The 23,535-nt window shown below is 42.0% G+C and overlaps 1 protein-coding gene across 7 annotated transcripts in view; it reads right to left on the minus strand.

Annotated features, from left to right (window-relative positions):
• The window catches only part of cep290 (centrosomal protein 290), a 66,890-nt gene that overhangs the window by 23,264 nt on the left and 20,091 nt on the right, over nt 1–23,535 (minus strand). For all 7 annotated transcript variants that reach the window (XM_061720908.1, XM_061720906.1, XM_061720905.1 and 4 more), the window contains 22 exons: nt 21,499–21,671; nt 20,935–21,097; nt 20,724–20,824; nt 20,579–20,645; nt 20,115–20,215; nt 19,788–19,863; nt 19,500–19,630; nt 18,831–18,989; nt 16,933–17,082; nt 16,735–16,850; nt 16,561–16,663; nt 13,717–13,947; nt 12,591–12,764; nt 10,633–10,744; nt 10,284–10,489; nt 7,868–8,019; nt 7,102–7,213; nt 5,879–6,334; nt 4,538–4,702; nt 3,667–3,774; nt 2,734–2,868; nt 1,077–1,346 (listed from right to left, as the gene is read on the minus strand). In XM_061720908.1, coding sequence (XP_061576892.1) covers nt 1,077–1,346; nt 2,734–2,868; nt 3,667–3,774; nt 4,538–4,702; nt 5,879–6,334; nt 7,102–7,213; nt 7,868–8,019; nt 10,284–10,489; nt 10,633–10,744; nt 12,591–12,764; nt 13,717–13,947; nt 16,561–16,663; nt 16,735–16,850; nt 16,933–17,082; nt 18,831–18,989; nt 19,500–19,630; nt 19,788–19,863; nt 20,115–20,215; nt 20,579–20,645; nt 20,724–20,824; nt 20,935–21,097; nt 21,499–21,671 — 3,461 coding nt within the window. The remainder of the gene's footprint in view (nt 1–1,076; nt 1,347–2,733; nt 2,869–3,666; nt 3,775–4,537; nt 4,703–5,878; nt 6,335–7,101; nt 7,214–7,867; nt 8,020–10,283; nt 10,490–10,632; nt 10,745–12,590; nt 12,765–13,716; nt 13,948–16,560; nt 16,664–16,734; nt 16,851–16,932; nt 17,083–18,830; nt 18,990–19,499; nt 19,631–19,787; nt 19,864–20,114; nt 20,216–20,578; nt 20,646–20,723; nt 20,825–20,934; nt 21,098–21,498; nt 21,672–23,535) is intronic.

A 23,535-nucleotide genomic window follows, 5' to 3' on the forward strand; every position in this document is an offset into this window, starting at 1 on the left:
ACAGTCGGTCCAGGAACCTGAAACTGGTTCAGAGCATGTTTTCACAAAACTGCATCTGAAGAAACTACGAGACTTCTGGAGCAACGTCTCCAGGACAGATGAGACCCAAGTTGAGATGTTTGGTGGTTTGGAGGAAACCAAACGCCTCGTACCAGTCTGGCTTTGGCCACCTGCATCTGGTATTTGTTGACTTTTTAACACCATTTTCACCACTTAGAAATCCAGCGCTGAGGTCGAGGTTGCCAGATCTGACAGGTTCCAGCCCAAGCGTGACGTAAAACCCACCGAAATAATGAAAAACCAGCCCCAATCAGACTTTTTCTATGTTAAAACCGTAAACTATCAAATGTGTAATAAATTCTCAAGCTTCACAACACACTAAATAGCCAAAAAAAGTTCAGGCTCCAAACAAAGACCACAATTAAATTGAGTAGATTAAAGCAAATTAAGTATTTGAGTTTATTGTGTAAGTTTCTACTTTTCTCTGCCATAATGGAAACATTTTTGTTAATAATTTCTCCTAAATATTTATTAAAAACCAGGAAAAGCAGCCCAAATATATATATATTTTCACCCCAATTGGGTAGAAACTTGCCCAACCTGGCAACACAGATTTAGAACCTCTGCAGGAGATTCTCCTCAAAACGATGAAATAAACTTTTTAATGATGACTTGTTACATTCCCTCTAAAATTAAGACCGTTGGATTGAGATTTAAGACAAATTAAGACATTTAAAGGCCTTATTTTAGCAACATTTAAGACTTTTTAAGGACCTGCAGCCACCCTGGATATAAGCAATGCTGCAGATCAGGTTGGAAAGGGTTATAAATTCATTTACCAAACAATTTAAAGTTCTGAGAGTTTAAAAAAAGCTGGACGTGGCCTCTCACAACCTCTTACGAAAATATTGTTCCAGCTATCTGCTTCTGGGAGACAAAGTCGCGTCCAACAGCACCTGACTGGTGAAACAGCCGGTGCAGAAACCTGAAACTGGTTCAGACTTCTGGAGCAACGTCTCGTGGACAGATGAGACCGGGGTTGAGATGTTTGGTGGTTCGGAGGAAACCAAACGTACCTGTCTGGCTCTGGCCACCTGCTGCTGGTATTTCTTCAGCACCTCCTCCTTTTTGTCGAGCCGGGCCTGCAGGTCCTGGATGGTCTGGTGCGCCAGGCCGAGGGCTGGCCGGGAGTCGGGCCGGCCGTCTTCCAGCTCGCTGAGATCCGCCAGCAGCCGCTCCCGGTCGGCGGCGGCGGGGAGCCGGAGACGCAGCTCGTTGATCACCCGGTCCCTGGACACGATGTGCTGCTCCGCCTTCCTCAGAGCCGCTTCCTTCTCCTTCAGCCTCTGCGGATCGAAGGAAGTGACGGATAATAATAATATAATAATAATAATAAACTTTATTTGTATACAAATGAAAAATAGAAAGATAAAAATAACAACAAATAAGAATAAGAGATAAAGATGATCATATAGAAACATTTAGTTGCAATGATATAGAATAAAAGCAATGTAGGAAATAAAAGGATAAAAGTATAAAAGTAATGACAGTAAAAATCAATGGTATAGAGCAGGGGTCGGACACCCAAAATGTTGAAAGAGCCATATTGGACCAAAAACACAAAAAACAAATATGTCTGGAGCCGCAAAAAATGAAAAGTCTTGTATAAGCCTTAGAATGAAGGCAACACATGCTTCATGTATCTATATTAGTTATAAATGGGGGAAGATTTTTTTTTCATTATGCACTTAGAGAAAAAAGTTGAAATGTCGAGAAAAAAGTCGAAATGTCGAGAAAAAAGTCGAAATTTTGAGAAAAAAAGGTTGAAATGTCGACATTAATGTTGAAGTACAATTTTGAGAAAAAAGTCAAAATGTCGAGAAAAAAGTAAAAATGTCGAGGAAATAGTAAAAATTTACTGAAAAAAGTCGAAATGTCGAGTTTAAAAAGGAAAGGAAAAGGGAAGAAAAAAGAACAAAAGAAGAAAAAAGAAGAAAAAAGAAAAAAAGAAAAAGAGAAAAAAAGTAAAAAAAGAAAAAAAAGGAAAAAAAGAAGAAAAAAAAGGAAATAAAAGGTCAAACCTTTTTGAAAAAGCTCCAGGAGCCACTAGGGCGGCGCTAAAGAGCCGCATGCGGCTCTAGAGCCGCGGGTTGCCGACCCCTGGTATAGAATAAAAGCAAAGTGGCAACTAAGGCGCGGTTAGTCACCCGGATATCTCATGCTTAAATGCTTGAGTGAAGAGATAGGTTTTAAGTTGTCTTTTGAAGATATCTACCGACTCGGCTTCCCTGCTGTTTTTGGGCAGTGTGTTCCATAGTTTTGTACCAATGTTTCTTTTTTTGTTTTGAGGCCGATAATTAGAATTTCAGTTTTGTTCTCATTTAGTTTCAGGAAGTTATTACTCGTTTGTAGCTGCTGTATCATTTGGTTCTGCAGATATGTACTGTTGTGTATCATCCGCATAGCTATGGAAACCTACATTGTGTTCTCTGATAATATCACCCAGAGGTAACATGTAAAGGGAAAACAGTAATGGACATAGGCAACTTCCTTGTGCAACTCCATAGTACTTGTCACATTTCTCAGACATATGGCCTCCTAGTCTAACATAGAACTTCCTCCCTCTGATGTACGATTTGAACCAGTTCAGCACAATGTCCGAGAGACCAACAAGCTTTTCAAGATGAAGTCAGACGATTATAACCCGCCGGGTTGATGCTATGAAAAACCTGCCTCGTCCAGAGTCCTGCAGGTGGCCTGAGTGTCCGCCGCGGAGCGGGCGTGATCCCTGATCCGAGCCAGGGCCGACTCTAGCTGGTGAGACAGAGGCAGCGCCGGGTCTGGGAGGAGTCCTGCCCCGTCCTCCAGCTGGAACCATCAAACACAAAAGACTTTAGAGTAAAGTTGCTTTTATCAAGGAAAATATGACTAAATATCGTCGTAAACGAACCTTTATCACCTGAGGAAAACGAGACGCAACGAAAATGCTGGTCATGTGACGATAACAACATAATATATAATATATAATGCAATATCGTAGAGGAATAAAAACAAATAAAATAAAAACTCTGCTAAAATGTGTCTTCATGTTCGTTGACCAAAACGAGACGAAATGTTCTAACAAATATCCTTAATATACTAATATTAATATTTTCAGTAGTTTCCTCTGGTTTTGTCTTTAAACCAGTTTAGTCTTTAGATCTTTGGATCCACTTTCCTACGTAGACGTGGAAAAGAAAACCCAATGTTTCGTCGAAAAAGAAAAAGACGAGGAGAAATGCGGAAAAATAAATATGTTGTAAACTGAAATTAGAGTCTTGTGTATCTGGAATGAATGTATTCTTCAGTCTATAAGGTAACAATAAGATATATATATATATATATATATATATATATATATATATATATATATATATATATATATATATATATATATATATATATATATATATATATATATATATATATATATATATATATATATACATATACATATATACATATACATATATATATATAGACTATATATAGACAAAGACTAGACTGGAACTAAAGTTGAAACAGGCTGACAGAAGCAACACTACATTAGCGGCAGGGTGGCGGCACGCCTCGCTTTCTGCCATCTTATTTTATTTTCTTGTTTACAGAGAATAAGCAAAGCTCCACCTTTTCGGCGTTGTTGAGAACCTCCTTCTGGTGCTTCTCGTAACGATCCAGCTGACGCTCCAGCTCCACCTCCCGCTGGTCCCAGGCCAGCTGCCGCTCCTCCTGGAGCTTCATGCAACACAGAGAAGACGTTTCTAAGAGACAGTTGTGCTTAAAAAGTCTTAATGCAGACAACAAAAATACATAAACTTTTTATTTCTTCATGTTGGAAAGTAAAGTTAAGGATATACAGTACAGACCAAAGGTTTGGATACACTTCACCATTTGTTTGAATGAGAAGTATGAGAAGTATGTACAGAATATAATAATATAATAGGTAATATAATAGAATATAATGAGAAGTATGTACAGAATAGAATATAAAACAGAAAAATACTTTCATATTTTAAATCAGTCGTCTTCCACAAATCCACCAATAAAAAGTGGAGGAAGTATCGTCGTACTACATCCTTTTCTCTGATTGGTTCATCATTGTCACTGATAGCGGACACCTGAAGTTAGTGTGAGGTTGGAACAACGTTGTATTCCAACATTTGATTATAAGTCGATTATGATATGGATTAGAAAATTGGGTTTACGCTAAAAACGTTGACATCTGGATGATGGTTGCTTGCAGCGCTACATAATTAATTGTCTAACATTGTCTAACTTTGCAACCCGTATCCAACCAAGGACCGACTTTAACCTTTAACTTTAAAGTGTATATTCTGTGAATATTGTGATGTGATACCTCAGCTACAGGTAAATGGAAAATAAGTCCAAACACACACAAGTGGAGCAACATTCGAAGTTTGCGTGGGAAGTTTTTGGAGACTTCTCCAAAACATCTGTGTTCAAGAGTTTAAAAGCAGTTCTAGTAAAGTGGTCTGACCGTGTTGAGCTGCACGATGTCCTCCTCCAGCGAGCGGACCGCCTGGTCCTGCTCCTCCACCAGCCTCTTCAGGTACGAGATCTCCTCCTTCTGGACCCCCAGCTCCCTCCCTTTCCTCAGCTCCTGCAGACGAGCCTCCTCCATCTTCTTGTGCCACTCCATTACCTGTTTTATAGGACATTAAAGTTCAGACGTTTATGGAGGATAGGGCTGGGGATCGATTCAAATGTCAAGAATCGATTCGATTCCGATTCTTAAGATTCAGAATCGAGTATCACGCTTTGATTCGATCCGATTCTGACATCAATTTGGGTTAGTGTTATTAAAACAGTTTTTTCAGCTGTTGCATGAATTATATTAATGTAATTATGCAACATATTAATACAAGTATTATATTGAGATTCAACAGCAAGTATTGGCAGCTTATGATGCTGTAAGGACCAATCACCTCCCAGAATGCTGATAGAACTGCTTTCAGAAACATCTGAGGGGCAGAATTACCAAACAGATCCAGGGAAGCAAACTATGGAACAGTATTAGAGCCATGCAGGAGAAAAAATATTTGAGAGGGGAAGATTTTTTTTTATTGTGCACTTCGAGAAAAAAGTTGAAATGTCGAGAAAAAAGTCGAAATGTCGAGATTAATGTTGAAATACAATTTCAAGAATAAAGCCAAAATTTCGCCTTTTTTCCTCAACATTTCAACTTTATTCACGAAATTTTGACTTTTTTCTCAACATTTCGACTTTTTTCTCGAAATTATACTTCAACATTAATCTCGACATTTTGACTTTTTTCTCGACATTTTGCCTTTTTTCTCGACATTTTGCCTTTTTTCTCAACATTTCGACTTTTTTCTCGACATTTTGACTTTTTTCTCAAAGTGCATAATGAAAAAAAAATATTCCTCCACTAAAATATTATTTCATTTTTCTCCTGCCTGACCCTAATACGTAGCAAACTGTAGCAAACTGAGGACGGTTTCATTTTTTCCCACATTCCGTTTACATTTTTTTCCATTTTCGGTCTATTTCCGTTTTTAATTTTTGAGGATTTGGTTTTTAAACATTTTATGCAAATGTAACCCCAAGACAGTAATGTAGTAATGAAATATAGACAATTTATGCAATTATAACTGAAAACTTTCATGTTTTCATACCTTTAAACATATTTAAAGGCAAAAAACATGGCACCAGTTATTCTCGTGTCCAACAAAACATTCCTTTTTTAGGCATAAACAAAAAAATACCAAAAGTTGTAATGTGATGATGAAAAAAATCTTTACAAATCGATACAAATCGATTTTTAGTAATTAATATGAGAATCGATTTAGAATCTGACCTTCTGGGCTCCTCTCACGTCCTTCAGCGTGGCCACCAGCTCCTGGAGGCCTCGCAGCTTCAGCTGCAGCTCGCCGGCCTTGCCCTCCGCCGACCTCCTCTGCTCCTCGGCGTTCCTCCTCTCCTCCTGGGCCCTCACCTTCTCCTCCTGCAGCGTCAGCATGGCCGTGGAGAACTTCTCCTGCTGGGGCAGCGGCAGCGCCCCGGCGAACTGCCGGCGCAGCGCCTGGATGCTCTGCCGCAGGTGCAGCGAGCGGTTCCGGCCCTCCTGCCGGGCCAGGAACAGCGAGCGCTCGCTGGCGTCCAGACGCTGCTCGGCGCGGAGCTTGTAGGCCTCCAGCTGCTGGATCCGGGAGCCGCAGGACTCCAGCCTCGCCAGAGCCGCCGCCTCGCTGAGCTGCAGGGCCACGACATGCTGGTGGAGCTTCGCGATGAGGGCCTTCTCATCCGACTGTGACTGAGGAAAGGAGATGCGGGGCGGTAAGCCGGGTTACCCATAAATCACTGCTGTAACGCAGCGCTCTTTGATCGTAGCTCAACTTGCTCCACACATCATCAACACCGAGTAAACTGTTAACAAACTCCTTAAGGATCAGGACTGTATCGTCATTTTATTCAGTGGAGCCGGTGAAAATATGACTTTCCATTTCAGCTACACATTGGGCCCAGTTAGCGCTAACTGAGCCCAGGGTCGCTAACTAGGCTCAGTTAGCACTGACTGGACCAAGTGGTGTGAACTGGGTCCCAGCAGTGCTAACTGGCCCCAGCTGTGCTAACTGGCTTCTGCGGCGGTAACTTGGCCCCAGCACTGCTAACCAATCCCCAGCGGTGCTAACTGGGCCCAGTGGTGCTAACTAGCCCCAGCGTTGCTAACCAATCCCCAGTGGCGCTAACTTGCCCCCAGTGGTGCTAACTTGCCCAAGTGGTGCTAACTGGGCCCCAGTGGTGCTAACTGAACCCAGCAGCGCTAACTGAACCCAGCAGCGCTAACTGGACCAAATGTGTGTGTGTGGGTTCACGAACCACAACAAACTTGGGTTTTGACATGTGTTGTACGGGTCAGACGAAGAGGCTAGTTTTGGTATCGGCCAAAAGGGACCAAAGATCATAAAGAACTGGTCCGTGTCTGGTGACGTCTGGGAGAATTCGGCCCGCCGCACTCGTCCTGGGTCGTCCTTGGTCACTGACGACAATCACCCCCCCCGAAAACAATCCCCTTTTTACCTGGTAGTCCAGTATCTGCCTCCTCAAAGCTTCCACTTCCTCATCTCTGGACTTGTGCCGGGCCTGTAAGGCCGACACCTGGGTCACGGCCACGTCAGACACCTCCTGAAGTCTGGAGGGGAAGAATACAAATCAAATCAAATCAATCAATCAATCAATCAATCATTGTGTCCTGCATTCGCGTGGGCCCGGTGCTGCGAGGGACTCCCGGTGATCCAGGAACTGTGGTGGAGGCTGGGACGGATCTTTACTCACGTTTCCATAGCAACCTCATAAAAAGCCTAATCTACTTCTTCCCACAATTTAAAACCAATTAAAAAATATTTTTTTTCCAGAAAGCAGCAGATGTCTGATAATCCGCACTGAGGCACCGTGCCTGGTGCAGATTTTTAGCATTAACGGGTAATAAAAGAAAAAAGGAAGAAGAATTAATCTGTTGAAAGATTGATAACAGTCATGACTCCAATAACGATGTTTGTTTTGATTCCTGCCCAAGTTAAATTCTCCTCCCTGCAAATAAAACAGCTCATTTTATGGCTTCAACAACATCTTTGCTCCTGCAGTTTTTTATGACGATGAGAGGATGAATGATGGATGTGAAGCAGGATGCTCTCAGACGTTTTTACGTTTTTACCTTCCATTGTTTATGTTATGTTTATGTAAGGGATCATGTTCTGGGTCTCTGGAAAGATCCTAGAGAAAACTTCTGTTGTAATAGACGCTATGTAAGTAAAATTGAATTGACAATTGGATTGAATTGACGTACTTGGACACCTCCACGCGGAGCTCGGCCTCCACCTTCTCCAGCTCTGCGATCCTGGATCTGTCGGCGTCGCTCACGGCTCTGCTGACGCTCGCCGCCAGCTGGTCCCGGAGATCCCGCTCCACCTTCTGGGCCTCGGCGTTCATCCTGGTCAACTTGGGGGGAAAGCAGGAGCCAGGAAACTCAAGATTAGAAATATCAATAAAATGCAAATCCCTATTTTTATTTACAAAATTCTTTAGTATACTTTAGTACTTTAGTATATTTTATTTTATTTTGATTTGAGAATTTTTTTTCAAACATCCCGGATCCACCAACATGGTCGAAACAGAGTAGGATTGAAGTAACCACTTATCGAGTCCTATCCCTGAATCTTACACACATTCTTACATATAACAAGACGAGTTTCAATTAGCTTACTTATAAAACACCTACTTTAATAACTATTCAATATAGTGATATAATACTCAATTATGTGTATATATAAATATAGTCAAAATCAAAACAAATCAAAGCAAACAAAATAAAACAAAACAAACACCCAGCATTTAGTTGTGCTACTGTGTATGTATGTAATAATAGAAGTAATTATAATGCATAGTATTACATTATCATTACTTTACTATAATACTACAATATATAATAGAGAGCAATAGACATCAATGGTATAACAATATACTTGAAGAAAAGTAAAAAACTTCAAGAAAAGTTCTTAAAAACAAAGATATATATACATATAAAATATATATATATAAAATATATATATAAAATATATATATATATATATATATATATTTTCAAAGGGGTCGCCCTGTGGAATAATTTCTCGAACCTTGAACCTAGCTCTCCGTACCTCCTTGCTTTCAAAAAAAGATTAAAAAACCAACTCCTAGCTGAGATGTAAACAGCTGCTGACCCAGTAGCTTGTGTGTCTGTCTCTACATGTACATACAAGTAAACTGTACATTGTATATACTATATATCCAGAAGCTCTTTGTTTTGGTTTATGCTACAGTCTGCTCTTTTTATCATATTTTTTATGATGTCTATTTTAAGTATTATTTATTATATACTACATAATAAAAAAATATAATAATATACTCTTTATTAGTTTTTTTTTCTCTAAAGTATTTTATGTTTTACTGTCTGAAGCGTATCATAGATATAATCCCTCTCAGGTTTCTCACCTCTCCAGCACATTTTCTTTTATATTGTTGTTTGGTTTTTTTATTACTTTTTTTATTTACTCTAAATGCATTCCATTATATTTTTTTCTTTTCTTCTTTCAAAAATGTGAAAATAAATAAAATAAATAAAAAAAAAAAAAAGCCAACGACGTGACGGATCAGTCAGGCGCCTGAGCTACTCGCCGCTTTTCGGCGCTTGTAAAAACCCAAGCGGTGACAAATAAAATTTAATGTCCTTCCATTTGGGCTCTGAATAATCTAAAAAAGCTGCTCTGGGTTTCCACAATCACATAAATATATTTGTTTATAAGAACTTTTCTTGATGTTTTTGACTTTTCTTGATATTATCTATCTGGAAATATCTACAGCCCGAATCCATAATGCAAAACAACAAAATATTTTATTTTGGTATATGGCACCAGATCAAATTAAAGCCAAACTTGAAAGATGTATTTAAAATTGATATAGACTACGTTTTTGATATTATGTTTTGCCTTTGACCTTTTTTTTTTTGTTTGTTTGTTTTTTATTTTTGTGTTTTCCTTATTATTAAATCATTAATTGTTGTCATCGAATGCTTAGGTCCGAGGGGTGGGTTTGGAAGGGGGTGAAAATATGTGTATAATGTTTGTTTGACATCATTGTGGATGCCACCGTTTATATTTAAAAAAATGAAATATAAATAAAAACATTTGATCAACAAAAAAAATATTTAGCTGCGTCTGAAATTGCATCCTTCCACCCTGATGAGTAGCAAAAACAGTATGTGAGATTTTTTAGTGCGTCTGAAACATTAGTACGTACTCAATAGTATGCGCTATCCATACTCATTCCGGAGAAATGTATTAGTGTGGATTGATGGAAACTAGCTAAGCAGAAACTTCCCACAATGCAATGCAGCGGTGTTTGGTTGCTAAGTGCTGCGCAGATATGTATATGTCATAAGTTTAATATTAAGTATAATAATATTATTTTATAATATTTATATTATAATATTCGTATATAATTATTATATAATGTCATCTTGTTTTGGCCAGGATAAAAGGGAAGTTGTTACCATGGTGACAATTCCCCCTCCCAACGGCAGGAAGTGCCGTGTGTGCTCTGAATAGTACGTCCGAATTAATGCATACTACTGATATTTACTCAAAAGTGTGCCCTGAAGTATAATTTTTGAGTATATACTGTTTAGTATGTTTGTTTTTAAGCCGGAGACGTTAACGATCTCCTACCTGGGAGAATTTGGCCTCCAGCTCGGCGTTACGCTCATCCGCCTGTCGGAGGGAGCTCTTCAGGTGCTCGTACATCTTGTGGGCGTGTTCGGCTCGCTGCCTCTCGTTCAGCTCCTTCATCTCCAGCGTGGTGATCCTCCGCGCCACGGATACCGTTTCGCCGCCGACTGACGCCTCGCCGGCCTTCGCCGCGCCAGATTCCCTCCCTGGTCAGAAAGGAAAAACCCCACCATCCGGGAGAGATCCAAGACGATAATCCCCAAATTAAACATTGTTATTCTGTAAGGTCAGACCTTCTTCTTCTTCTTCTGTTGAAACAAACTTTGAGATGAGAGCGTTGTGTTCTTACCCGCCGAGCCGGCGTCCTCCCACGCCTGCTCCAGAGTGTGCAGCTTCTCCTTGGCAATCTCCAGCTCCTTGTTCACGTACGAGATCTGCCCTCGCAGGGACTCGTTTTCTCTCTGAGAGAAACAACAACAACAAAGAAAAGGAACATCACTTCAGTTCTGCGGTTAATCCTACTGGAAGACGACGTACAGCCAAGGTGACCCCAAAAAGACGGGGCAGAATCCTTAGAGAGGTGAAGAGGAACAGGGAAAAGCTGAAGGCCTGACGTCACTGCAACTGTTGGCGAGTCCATCGTAGGGACGTCGTCCAACGGACAAGAAAACGTTGCAGACATCCATATTTGACCAAATTTGACCAGCTTTAAAAGTTACGATTCCTACAGGATGGTTCTCAAAAATCCTTCCACGAGACCTGGAGCCCCTGCTCACCTATAACCCTTTTCCACCAAACTGGTTCCAGAGCTGGTTCTGGGCCATTAGTGCTGGTTAAAGCAAATAAAATATCAGTGAGTTTATTGTGTAAGTTTCTACTTTTCTCTGCCATAATGGAAACTTTTATGTTAATAATTTCTCCTAAATATTTTGTAAAAACCAGGAAAAGCAGCCCAAACTTTATCAAAGCGCCCAGTGCGGTATTTTTCAGCCCAATTGAGCTGAAACCCGCCCAACCTGGCAACACAAATTCAGAACCTACACAGGAGATTATCCTCAAAACGATTAAATAAACTTTGATGATGACTGGATAAATTCCCTCTAAAATTAAGATTAAAAAATTAAAGTGGACCTATTATGAAAAACAGTTTTTTTCTTGCTTTAACATATATAAAGTGGTCTCCCCTCAACCTGCCAACTCAGAGAAGGAGGAAAGCAACCAAATTCTGCAGTGTCTGTACAGCCGCCCGGATGAGCCGTCCAGTGTGATGTGGTTTCCACTAGCTGTTCAGATTGTGCTCCTGTCATGACGTCACGACAGGAGCAGAGGTTTGGCCTCCGATGTGTGAAACCACACCCACAACTATAAAACCGTGTAACTGCATGCGAGCGTCCAACTATCGCGTCGCACTGCGTGACATCGAACGCTCTCTGTCCATTTCCCTCCAGCAGCTGCCACTTTATTGAGGTTTTTGTAGTGAAATGAGGAGGTATCATAGAGATAACTTCTCATTTCAACTAACTCAGCCGTTCCTCATCCGTGACCGTTTCCTACAGCGCTTTCAACTGGCTTTCAACGCAAGCGACAGGAAGAAATAGAAGCAGGGCGTCCGACAAATGTTCAGCTCAAACCGGCGCGCCGCGTCGCGCTGTGCATCGTCACTGCGGCCAGTTAGGACAGTCCAATAGAAAATAAAACAATGGAATTGATTTTGTCGCTGACGCTCGCATCGCATGCATGACACGATGTAAAGGCTGATTTATGGTTCCGCGTTACACCAACGCAGAGCCTACGGCGTAGGGTCTGCGTCAATTTGACGCAGAACTATAAATCAGGCTTAACTCCGCCGGCCGAGCTTCCGACATTTTTTCATAGCGGTGTATCGCGTCATTCAGGCAGCCGATCAGCACATGCCTCATTATCATAGCCCCGCCGACTCAGAATCCCTCATAGAGAAGGAGGTTAGAAACGGTAAAGATAAAGACAAGGCTGAATTTCTAATTTATATAGAAAAAACAATCAAAAGCTTGTTTTTAAGACATTCAAGGCCTGTTTAAGATAGACATTAAATGCCATAATAGGTCCCCTTTAAGACCCTTGGATTTAGATTTAAGACATTAAAAAGGAATTTAAGAGAATTTAAGTCCAGACCTCCAGCCCGCGGAGATGCTGTGGAACGACCTTGGCAGAGGTCGCTGCAGCTGCTGAAGGAGCTCCAGCCAGCTGTTAAGCGTTTCCCTGCAGATGCGTGTCTGATGTGCGTGTCGTGACCCGGAGGTGGGATGGGTAAAGGGTAAAGGTTGGTACCTCCAGATGCTCCAGGTTGCTGGTTCTCTGCAGGAGGCGGCCGTCCCTCTGCAGCACGTCCCTGTATCGGGCCGTCAGCTCCGTGTACTGCTGGTTGGCCCTCTCCAGGTCCGACGACGGCACGCTGTCATCCAGGGCCTTCTGCAGGGCCGCCATCTTGTACGCCGCCATTTCCTGGAGAGGAAACAGTTTGTTTGTTTCTTTGTTTTATTTAGGATCCCCCATTAGCATTAGCAACAGCATTAGCTATTCTTCCTGGGGTCCGACATACACACAACACACAAATGAACACTCAATACATAACAGACATACATTAGACATGACGAACAAAACAATAATAGACACAACTCCCTTAGTCACAACCAACACAGAGGAGAACTAAATCACCATCATTCTCAGACATAAATATATAGAAATGAAATCAAATAAAACACCTTCATAAACAATACCTGCCTGAAATGACCTTATCTTAGAATTCTTGACCACTTTTCACCTTTATTGTGATAGGGTTTACACTAGCTGTAATTCTATTCAAACTTCATTCTGTTCCTTCGAAATGTCAAATCATAATCATTCATTACATTTTAAAATATATTGTTTTAACTGAATCTTAAACAAATCTTTGCTACCTACATGAGAAATATGAACTGGTATAGAGTTCCAGCCAACCATGGCTCTGTAGAAAAAGTTCTCTGTATCAAACCTGTTCCCACCCTTGGTAGTATGAACCTCCTTTCTGATGTGATTGTACTGTAACCATGGTGATAAAATGATAATATAATCTGCCATACAGTTGTTTCGGAGATCGTGTCAACAGTAGACTCCTCAGAAAATTTAACAAAGTACAAGTAGACCTTTGTCTTATAGATAACCAGCTTAGATTATTATGCATGCTGGACACATTAGATCTATAAGGACACAATAGAGCACAATGTGCAGCTTTATTTTGTGCCACTTGTAATTTCTTCACATTCTTAACTGAAGTATTTGACCAAACTACAAAACAATAATCCAGTTGCGATAAAACGAAAGCATTCAAAACCTGTCTCCTAACATCTTACAGTTAACAGTTAGATAAAAGACATCAAGGTGAGGATGGAGGGAGGTAAAGTGACGGAGGGGTTACCTTGTATCTCTGGAGGTAGCCCATCCTCTGGATGACGGAGGCCTGCATGTCGGCGCTCTCGTCCCTGAGCCGCTCGTTCCCCCGCCGGAGGTGCTGCTCCTGCTCCAGCAGGGTGGTGTACCGGCGCTCCAGCTTCTTCTCGTTCACCTTCAGCACCGTCAGCTGCCGGAAGGCTTCGCTCAGCCGCCGCTTTGTTTCCTCGGGTTCCCTCTGAAGAGAGTTCAGCAGCTCCTGAAAGGTGGAGGGACATGAGGCTGATGAGAAGGAGAGAGCGCCACACCGTCCTAGGGCCTCGGCGCTCTGGGGCAAAGTAAAACATACTTTTACTTTGAAACCATCAAACCACATACTTTTACTTTGAGACCATCCGTCTTTCACATAGTTTTACTTTGAAACCACCTGTCTTCCACATACACCGCGTTCCAAATTATTATGCAAATTGTATTTAAGTGTCATAAAGATTACATTTTTTGTTTTTCAATTAAACTCATGGATGGTATTGTGTGTCAGAGCTCTTTGGATCACTGAAATCAATCTCAGACAACTGTGATAATTAGTCTGCCCGGTGAGCCCAATTAAGGAAAAACTACTTAAGAAGGGCGTTCCACATTATTAAGCAGATGACCATTTCCAAGCAACATGGGAAAGAAAAAGGATCTCTCTGCTGTCGAAAAGCGTGAAATAGTTCAATGCCTTGGACAAGGTATGAAGACCTTAGATATTTCACGAAAACTTGATCATCGTACTGTAAAGAGATTTGTGGCTGATTCAGAGCACACACGGGTTCGTGCAGATAAAGGCACAACGAGGAAGGTTTCTGCCAGACAAAAACATCGGATTAAGAGAGCAGCTGCTAAAATGCCATTACAAAGTAGCAAACAGATATTTGAAGCTGCTGGTGCCTCTGGAGTCCCACGAACATCAAGGTGTAGGATCCTCCAGAGTCTTGCAGTTATGCGTAAACCCTCTATTCGGCCACCCCTAAACAACGCTCACAAGCAGAAACGGCTGCAGTGGGCCCAGGAATACATGAAGACTAATTTTCAAACAGTCTTGTTCACTGATGAGTGCCGTGCAACCTTGGATGGTCCAGATGGATGGAGTAGTGGATGGTTGGTGGACGGCCACCATGTCCCAACAAGGCTGCGACGTCAGCAAGGAGGTGGCGGAGTCATGTTTTGGGCCGGAATCATGGGGAGAGAGCTGGTTGGCCCCTTTAGGGTCCCTGAAGGTGTGAAAATGACATCTGTAAAGTATGTGGAGTTTCTGACTGACCACTTTCTTCCATGGTACAAAAAGAAGAACCGTGCTTTCCGTAGCAAAATCATCTTCATGCATGACAATGCACCATCTCATGCTGCAAGGAATACCTCTGCATCATTGGCTGCTATGGGCATAAAAGGAGAGAAACTCATGGTGTGGCCCCCATCCTCCCCAGGCAGTTCACATCCAAACAGCAGCTCTGGGAGGCTATTCTGACATCCTGCAAAGAAATTCAAGCAGAAACTCTCCAAAAACTCACAAGGTCAATGGATGCAAGAATTGTGAAGCTGCTATCAAATAAAGGGTCCTATGTTAAAATGTAACTTGACCTGTTAAGATGTTTTTGATTGAAATAGCTTTTGATTTCAGTAAATATGACCTCCTAATGCTGTAAATTCTAAAGATGAGCATTTCAGTTCATAACAACCTATAAAATGTTATAAAACTGTTGTGCGTAATAATTTGGAACAGTGCATTTTAAGTTTTTTATTTTTGAAAAATTCTGTTATCATTGGGAGGTTTGTTCAATAACATTCGAATTCATTAAACTAATGGTTGATGACTTGAAAATTATGCTGACTGTCATTTGCATCGACTATTTAGGAAAATCTGAGAAAAATATCATTTGCATAATAATTTGGAACACAGTGTAGTTTTACTTTGAAACCATCTGTCTTCCACATACTTTTACTTTGAAACCATCTGTCTTCCACAAATTTAAAAAGTAAAATATTATTTTACTTTGAAACCATCTGTCTTCAACATACTTTTAAAGAGATACTTTTACTTTGAAACCATCCGTATTCCACATACTTTTACTTTGAAACCATCCGTATTCCACATACCGTATTTTCTGGACTATAAGCTGCTACTTTTTGCATAGGTTTTGAACCATGCGGCTTATACAAAGGTGCAGCTATTCTGTGGATTTTTCTTCCACCGCAGATAAATAGATCAATAAATTCTGGTTATTTTCTCTTGGTTCTGTCCCGTTTTAATCAGCAAAGTTGCTGCCGTGTTCAAAGACACTGTTAGGAAAGGATCTATTTAGGTACAAACATGTACATCATTTACAGTTCAAAATCCTTCTGTACATGTAGTAAATATCTAATCTGACAACATAAATATCTGCGGCTTGCATATCTTTTTTTTTAAATAGAGCGGATGCGGCTTATATACAGGTGCAGCTTGTATATCTTTTTTTAATTAGTTTTTTAAAAATAGAGAGGATGCGGCTTATATACAGATGCGGCTTATAGTCCACGTAGTTTTACTTTGAAACCATCCATCTTCCACATACTTTTACTTTGAAACAAACTGTCTTCTACATACTTTTACTTTGAAACCATCCGTCTTCCACATACTTTTACTTTGAAACCATCCGTATTCCACATACTTTTACTTTGAAACCATCTTTCTTCCACATACTTTTACTTTGTAATCATGTGACCATATCAATATGAAAGTATGGGAACGCCTTCAAAATAAATGTCCAAATCAATTTAATGGCAAATTAATTTAAAAAAAAAAGGTAACTTTCAGGGGATTCAGAGACTTTTTTGTTTGTTTTGCGAGACTCACGTTAAACTGTTGGATTTTAACACCGTCTGTCTGCTTTTGCTCTTCTAGCTTGTTCTTCATCTCTGAAAACCGTTCTTTTTCCTTTTGCCACTCCGCCTTCTCGCTAAAAAAAACAAACAAAAATGTTAAAAAACAACCTTTTTTATATTTTTCTGTACTTTGATGTGAACCCACCTGAGATACTCCTTATAGAGGAGTCCCTGCTGGTGGCTGATCACAGCAAACTTCTCCTTGTATTCCTCCAGCGCGGCGGTTAGCTCCTTGCTTCGCTCCTCCCGGTTCCTGAGCTCCTAAACCGGTGGAGTTCAGCAGATGTTTATAAATATATTTATATGATTTAATCCAGAGCCTTGAGAAGAGCGCGGCGCAGACCTGGAGCAGGCGGACGGCGTACTCGTTCAGGGAGCTGATGACCTCGGCGCTGCCGGGGCCCAGACCCTCGGGGAGGGTCAAAGGTTGGGGGGAGACTCCCCCGCTGCCCGACTTCCTCAGAAGCTCCAGCTCGCCTTCCAGCTGGCTCACCTGAGGACAGGTGAGACGCCGGCGCCAGGCACACGGTTTGTATGGCAAAGCAAGTTTATTTGTATAGCACAATTCAACACAAGGTAATTCAAAGTGCTTTACATCAACATTAAAAGCGGCAAGACACAATTAAACCGTAAATAACAAATAAAATGAAATAAAATGATAAGAAAAGAGGTAAAATAATAAAAAGCACAAGTTGTTAAAAAGTAAGGGCAGTAGAGTAGAGCAGGTACATCTCATTCTTACAATGGCAAGAATTACGTTTCTAAACGCAGGGGTGCACACAAGCCGGTACTCGAGGGCGAGTCTACTGCACGTTTTAGATGTTTCCAGCCTCAACACAACCCTGATAGACAAGGCTGTGTCACCAACAGAGTTGTGTAAACCTTGATGACATGTTGATGACGACCAGATTAGAATCAGGTGTGTTGAAGACGGGGAAACATCTAAAACATGCAGTAGACTAGCCCTCGAGTCCCGGCTTGTGTGCACCCCTGTCTATACGGTCAAAACGTACAAAGACCGGGTCAAACACAGTATTCCAAAAGTAATCTGTAACAATTGGTACGGTGAATTAAACCAATTTGACAATTCTATGCCACAATGCCTGTTTCCAGGTCTTATTTCACACAACTGACGAGAATTACGTTTCTATACGGTCAAACCGTACAAGGCAGGGCCAGGCAGGAGAAAAATCGAAATAATATTTTAAAGGAGGAAGATTTTTTTTTTCATTATGGACTTCGAGAAAAAAGTCGAAATGTCGAGAAAAAAATCGAAATGTCGAGAATAATGTTGACAGCACAATTTCGAGAATACAATTTCTATACGTACAAAGACCGGGTCAAATACAGTATTACAAAAGTAATCTGTAACAATTAATACGGTGAATTAAACCAATTTGACAATTCTATGCCACAATGCCTGTTTCCAGGTCTTATTTCACACAACTGACGAGAATTACGTTTCTATACGGTCAAACCGTACAAGGCAGGGCCAGGCAGGAGAAAAATCGAAATAATATTTTAAAGGAGGAAGATTTTTTTTTTCATTATGGACTTCGAGAAAAAAGTCGAAATGTCGAGAAAAAAATCGAAATGTCGAGAATAATGTTGACAGCACAATTTCGAGAATACAATTTCTATACGTACAAAGACCGGGTCAAATACAGTATTACAAAAGTAATGTGTGCCGATTCGTACGGTGAATTAAACCAATTTGACAATTCTACATCACAATGCCTGCATTCAAGGCTTATCCATAACTTTGCGCGGTTTTCAAAAATCATGAGTATTTAATTTAAGAGTACGCTTAAATAACAAATAAAATGAAATAAAATGATAAGAAGGTAAAATTATAAAAAGCACTGGTTGTCAAAAAATAAGGGCAGTAAAGTACAGCAGGTAAGTATTTAATTTAAAGCAGCACAATGTAACTTTCAGCTTTTGTTGAGTTTGGCGGCTCCTTTGGACAAAAGCAGTAGTGCTTTACCAGTAGTGTACCTCGAAGTTACATAGTGCCAGTGAAGGCGATACAGACCCCTCAGACCATGACAGAGGTTCATTAAACCTGTTGTAAGTTGATGTACCATTACAATGACTCTGGAAATATTAGATTAAGGTGGAAAAGTTACATTGTGCTGCTTTAAGAGTAAACAGTAGGACCACCTCCCCCAACCAGACCCCGCCCCCACCCACATGGCCACGCCCCCACCCCCCAGTTCCTGAACTTCACCTCCGACCCACCTTTTTCTCTGCGCTGACCAGCCGGCTGAAGCTGCCGGTCGCCTCCTGGCGGGACGACTGCAGCTCCTGCCTCAGTTCCTCGTTCCTGCCGACCAGCTGCTGGATCTGGGACCTGAGGCCTTGAGACTCCGGGGCTTTTCCATCGCTGCCGGCTAACGCCTGGGAGGAGAGGAACGGAGAGAGGGATTAATGTGAAGTGTGTATCCATCCATCCATCCATGTATCCATCCATCCCTCCCTCCCCTCCTTTCGATCCAGATCCTGGTCCAGGTTTCTTTCTTCCTAAATTGGAGTTTTTACCTGTTGTTTATGTAATAATCACTCAGGTTTCGTGTTCTGGATCTCTGGAAAGATCCTAGAGACAACTTCTATTGTAGTAGACCCAATATAAATAAAACTGAATTACTTGAAGACGAAACACAACCATGAAAGCTCCTCTTTTATGATGAAAAGCTTTGTTTTTCTTTTACATTTCATTGGCAGGCTGCTGTCTTGGCCAGAACACAACAACAACAAATCTCTCCCAGAGCAGCTCGTCCAGGTTCAATCAGGATGTGTGCATCAAATGTTCTCATGCCAGAAGTTCTGGCCAGACAAATGAAGTCTGATCAAACCCTTCACGGCACTTGCACGGCAAAGAAAAGTCCGTGTTTGACGTGTGATACTTACATTAGCCAACTTTCTCAGGCCCGGGGCCGAGGCCGCATCAGCGCGGGGGGCGTCTTCATTCACCCTCATCGCGCAAAGAACATCTTTCAGCGCCGCCTCCAGATCGTTCTTCACCTTCGACAGCTCCTCCACTGCGAGAGGGAACATCAACAGGTCAGTAACATCCTAGATTAACATAAAAAGTCCAAACTTTTGGGGAAACAACCCCCTAAACCTTTAACAACAACTCTGTGGGGCATGGTGTAGCTCATCATGACGAAACAAACCGATCGACGGCGTCTTACTTACGTTTGACCTGAAACTCATTCTTGTGAAGTTCCAGCTCCTTTTCCTTGATGCTCAGCTCCTTCTCAAGGTATTCATTCTGCAAAGTTGACATCAGAGGCAAGAGTTTATATGATCCAAATCACAAAAGCAATGTTTATTGTATTACTTAGTGAGCTCTTCCTCTCTGCTAGATCTTTTCATTTGTGTAATAAATGAGGGAATTCAGCAGGAAATGATTGACAGCAAGGGCTCAAATTTAAAGTGGAGACATTCATCGATAACCAACTGAAGGAGTCTGTTTGGAAAGATGTTTAAACGGTTGGATGTTGTGAGGATGCTCAGGTTCACCTTGCGTCTGGCGTCTTCGTCTGCGCGAGACTCTGATCTTTTCCCCAGCCTGATGTCGTCCTCCGGATGCAGGGTCAACCGAGGTATCCCACCGGACACAGCTGGTAATTCCACAATTGGACAAGATCACAGATAGTTTGACACTTTAAGGATTTTAACTCAACCTAAGTTGTTGAGTTTTCTTAAGCTGTAAGTCATGATCAGCAATATTAAAATAATAAAAGGCTTGCAATATTTCAGTTGATTTGTAATGAATCCAGAATGTATGACATTTTAGTTTTTGTAATTGCATTACAGAAAATCACAATATTCTAATTTTCTGAGACAGTCCTGTATATATTTATATTGTGAAAAGCAATAAAAACGTTAATGATAAAATAAATTATAAGAAGAGGTAGACATCCCAGGCCTGATGTCTGAAACCGCCACCCCTCACTGATTTCTGGCTAAGGAAGGTCAATCACCTCTTTCCTTCACCATGGCCCGGACCTGCTTCTTCAGCTCCAGCCGCTCCTCCTCCAGGCGCTCGATCTGGAAACGAGATCAAGCGGCGGTCACTTCCTCGGCTACAGGAGCAGCCGTTCCGACCTCTCGGTCCGTCCGTCTTACCTCTTTGGCAAGAACCTGGTTTTCTGCTTTGTATTGGCGCTGTCCGAGGTCCTTGGCCCGTCTGAACTCCGTCAGATCCACTTCCTGCTTCGGTTCCAGACCTGGATGAGAAGGAAGTAAACAAAAGTACTTGTTGAAGTTTCTTGATATGATGAGTAATGAGAAAAGTCACTTTGTTGTTTTTAAAACAAAGAAAATAACCAATTCTGACCCAGTTTTTCTCTGAAATTCTCGTTTTCGTCCATGAGCTCGTTGATTCTGAGCGCGAGCTTGTTGATGTCCCTGGTCATGGCCTCCGCCTCGCGATCCCTCAGCGTAATTTGATTGTTGCACTCTTTGATCTCGGCGATGGCGGCTTCCAGACCGTAAGTGCCCTGCAACACAGAAGCAGGCCTGTAATTACCCTCCCGGCAGCAGGCAATGCCGCGTTTCGCTTTCTTTAGCTCCTGGATTTTGGGTCGCTGAGGCTTTTACAGCTTTTCTTTGGGGCAGGATGTGATTAGCTGCAGTGAAAAACAGACATTTTGCTTGTAGATCCAAATAACACGCCGATCACACGCCGATCGTACCACAGTCACACGGCCATTAAAAAAGTCTTGATTATAAAAGTGGGGATGGGGAGAGAGAAAAACAAAAAAGAAAAAGAAAATATACATCACAAGCCTTGCTTCTGGGAAATTAGGAATCGGTTAATTAGATTTGGATAAAAAAAAACAAGCCCTTGGAAGCAAACGCTGAGGGGAAAAGGAAAAAGAGAGGGTGTTTGTAGACTCACAGACTCGTACTGGCTCAAACGGTTGGACGCCTCAATGAGAGCTTTGTCTCGGCCCTCGGCATGATCTTCTGCTAGCTTCAGCGCCTGCTCCGCCTCCGCCGCTCTGATCTCGGCGGCTTTCAGCCGGGACTGAAGCTCCTCCACCTTCCTGCGCTGGCTGGTTGGAGGTAGACCTGCGGCGACAGGAGAGAAAACCTCAGAAAGGCTTAACACACCCATTAAGCATCGGCTGCGCCGGAGGAAACCCAAGTGAACTGATGGACCCGTCACTTCAACGAAGGTTTGTACACCTGGGGTCCAATAAACAAGGTGAATATGGAGGTTTACTTTAGTAGAAGATGCTCAAACATTTGCTCTCAATAAGGAGCATCTACTGACGGAAACCATGAAGATAAATGATCAGGACTAGTTGAAAGTTACGCACGGCCATCTCAGGCCCCGTCCACACGTAGCCGGGTATCTGCTTAACCGAAGATATTTTCATACGTTTGGACCTGTCATCCACACGAAAACGCAAATAAACGAATGTTTAAAAAAACTCTGTGCAAAGTGAAGATTTTTAAAAACTCCATTTATGTATATGCGTGTAGACCTGTTGTAGACGAGACAACCAGAGTTTTGCGTTTTCGAAGGTCACATTATGCGCCAAAACAACAACAAATCTGCTCTGACGTCTAACGTGCGACCTTTGTTTAGTACAGAACTACAGATGATCCACCATCTTTTCTCCAAGCTATTTATTAAATAAATGGTCTCTGCTTTTGACCACCGTTTCACAGAGCCTACGCCGTAGGGTACGCGGCGACGCGCAGCCCTACGCCGTACCCCACGGCGTAGGGCTGCGTCGATTTAACGCGGTAGCTCCGTGGCGGGACACGTGGGGGGACTCGGGCTTGTTACCGAGAAGGAGACACGGCTCCTGGGGAAGCTGCGCCGCAGAGGCCGGCCCGAAGGCCGGAGGAACAGATGATCTACAGGTTTGGAATGCTTATGAATGTGGTCGAAAACGCAGATCTTCGCTTATGTGTGGCAGGTTTTTTTTTTAAAAACGATGTAATGTGGATACAAATTATTTTATAAACGGAGGGGGGAAATATTCGGTTTTAAAAATACCCGGCTACATCTGTACATAGCCTCAGTGTTCAGGAATCTGGAAAGTCCAACGGCCCGCTGTTAGAGGAGCCGTTGGACAAGCTGTTGAACATCTCTGGATTTGGAAAGTCGGGCCATTGGACTTTCCAGATCCAGAGATGCTGTTAGACAAGCCGTTGGACATCCCTGGATCTGGAAAATCCAACGGTACGCTGTTGGACATCCTGTTGGACATCCTGTTGGACATCCCTGGATCCCGAAAGTCCAACGTGGGACAACCTCAGGAGACATCTTACAAATGTGTCTGAGCTAAAGCAGTTCTGGCAACAGGAGTGGTCCAGAATTCCTCCTGGGACATCGTGTATCTCTGATCCAGATGAACCGGACGAGTCCGTTGACAAGCTTCAGCTAATTCTTAGCACCAAGGTTCAGTGGCTGCTTCCTCCTGCAGCCTGGAGCTTAATGGATGTGTTCAATAAAGGATTTGTGTCCTACCCTCCTTAACACCGTGAGTTTGTTTACTATTGACATTTAGATGATGATCAGATCACATTTTAAGGTAATTTAATGCAGAAAACGAGTTAATTCCAGGGAATTTTCATGCACAGAAGCCGACATTCAATTCCGTTCAGTTCAACGGTTCATGAAATTCCTGAAGGGAAATGACACATGTAATTACACACAATTACATATTATGTTATGGTGAGATCAAACATGTGCATCAGAGATAAATTAGCCATCATCTGGATTCTGTCAATGAAATTGAATAATCTCCCCCAGTCAGCTGGGTTTTGGTTCTGCCCGGTTTGTGAGGGAACACCTGGTTCTGGGACATCGATGCCGATCGCAGCCGCGAGGCTGGAACGGCGGCAGAAAACTACGAAACGGAGCTTGTCCCCAAGTTATGTTGCAATATGAGTTATCACGTCTTTCTTTTGGACTTTT

The sequence above is a fragment of the Cololabis saira genome, chromosome 5 (assembly GCF_033807715.1).
Source record: "Cololabis saira isolate AMF1-May2022 chromosome 5, fColSai1.1, whole genome shotgun sequence".
In the NCBI taxonomy this organism is placed as follows: domain Eukaryota; kingdom Metazoa; phylum Chordata; class Actinopteri; order Beloniformes; family Belonidae; genus Cololabis; species Cololabis saira.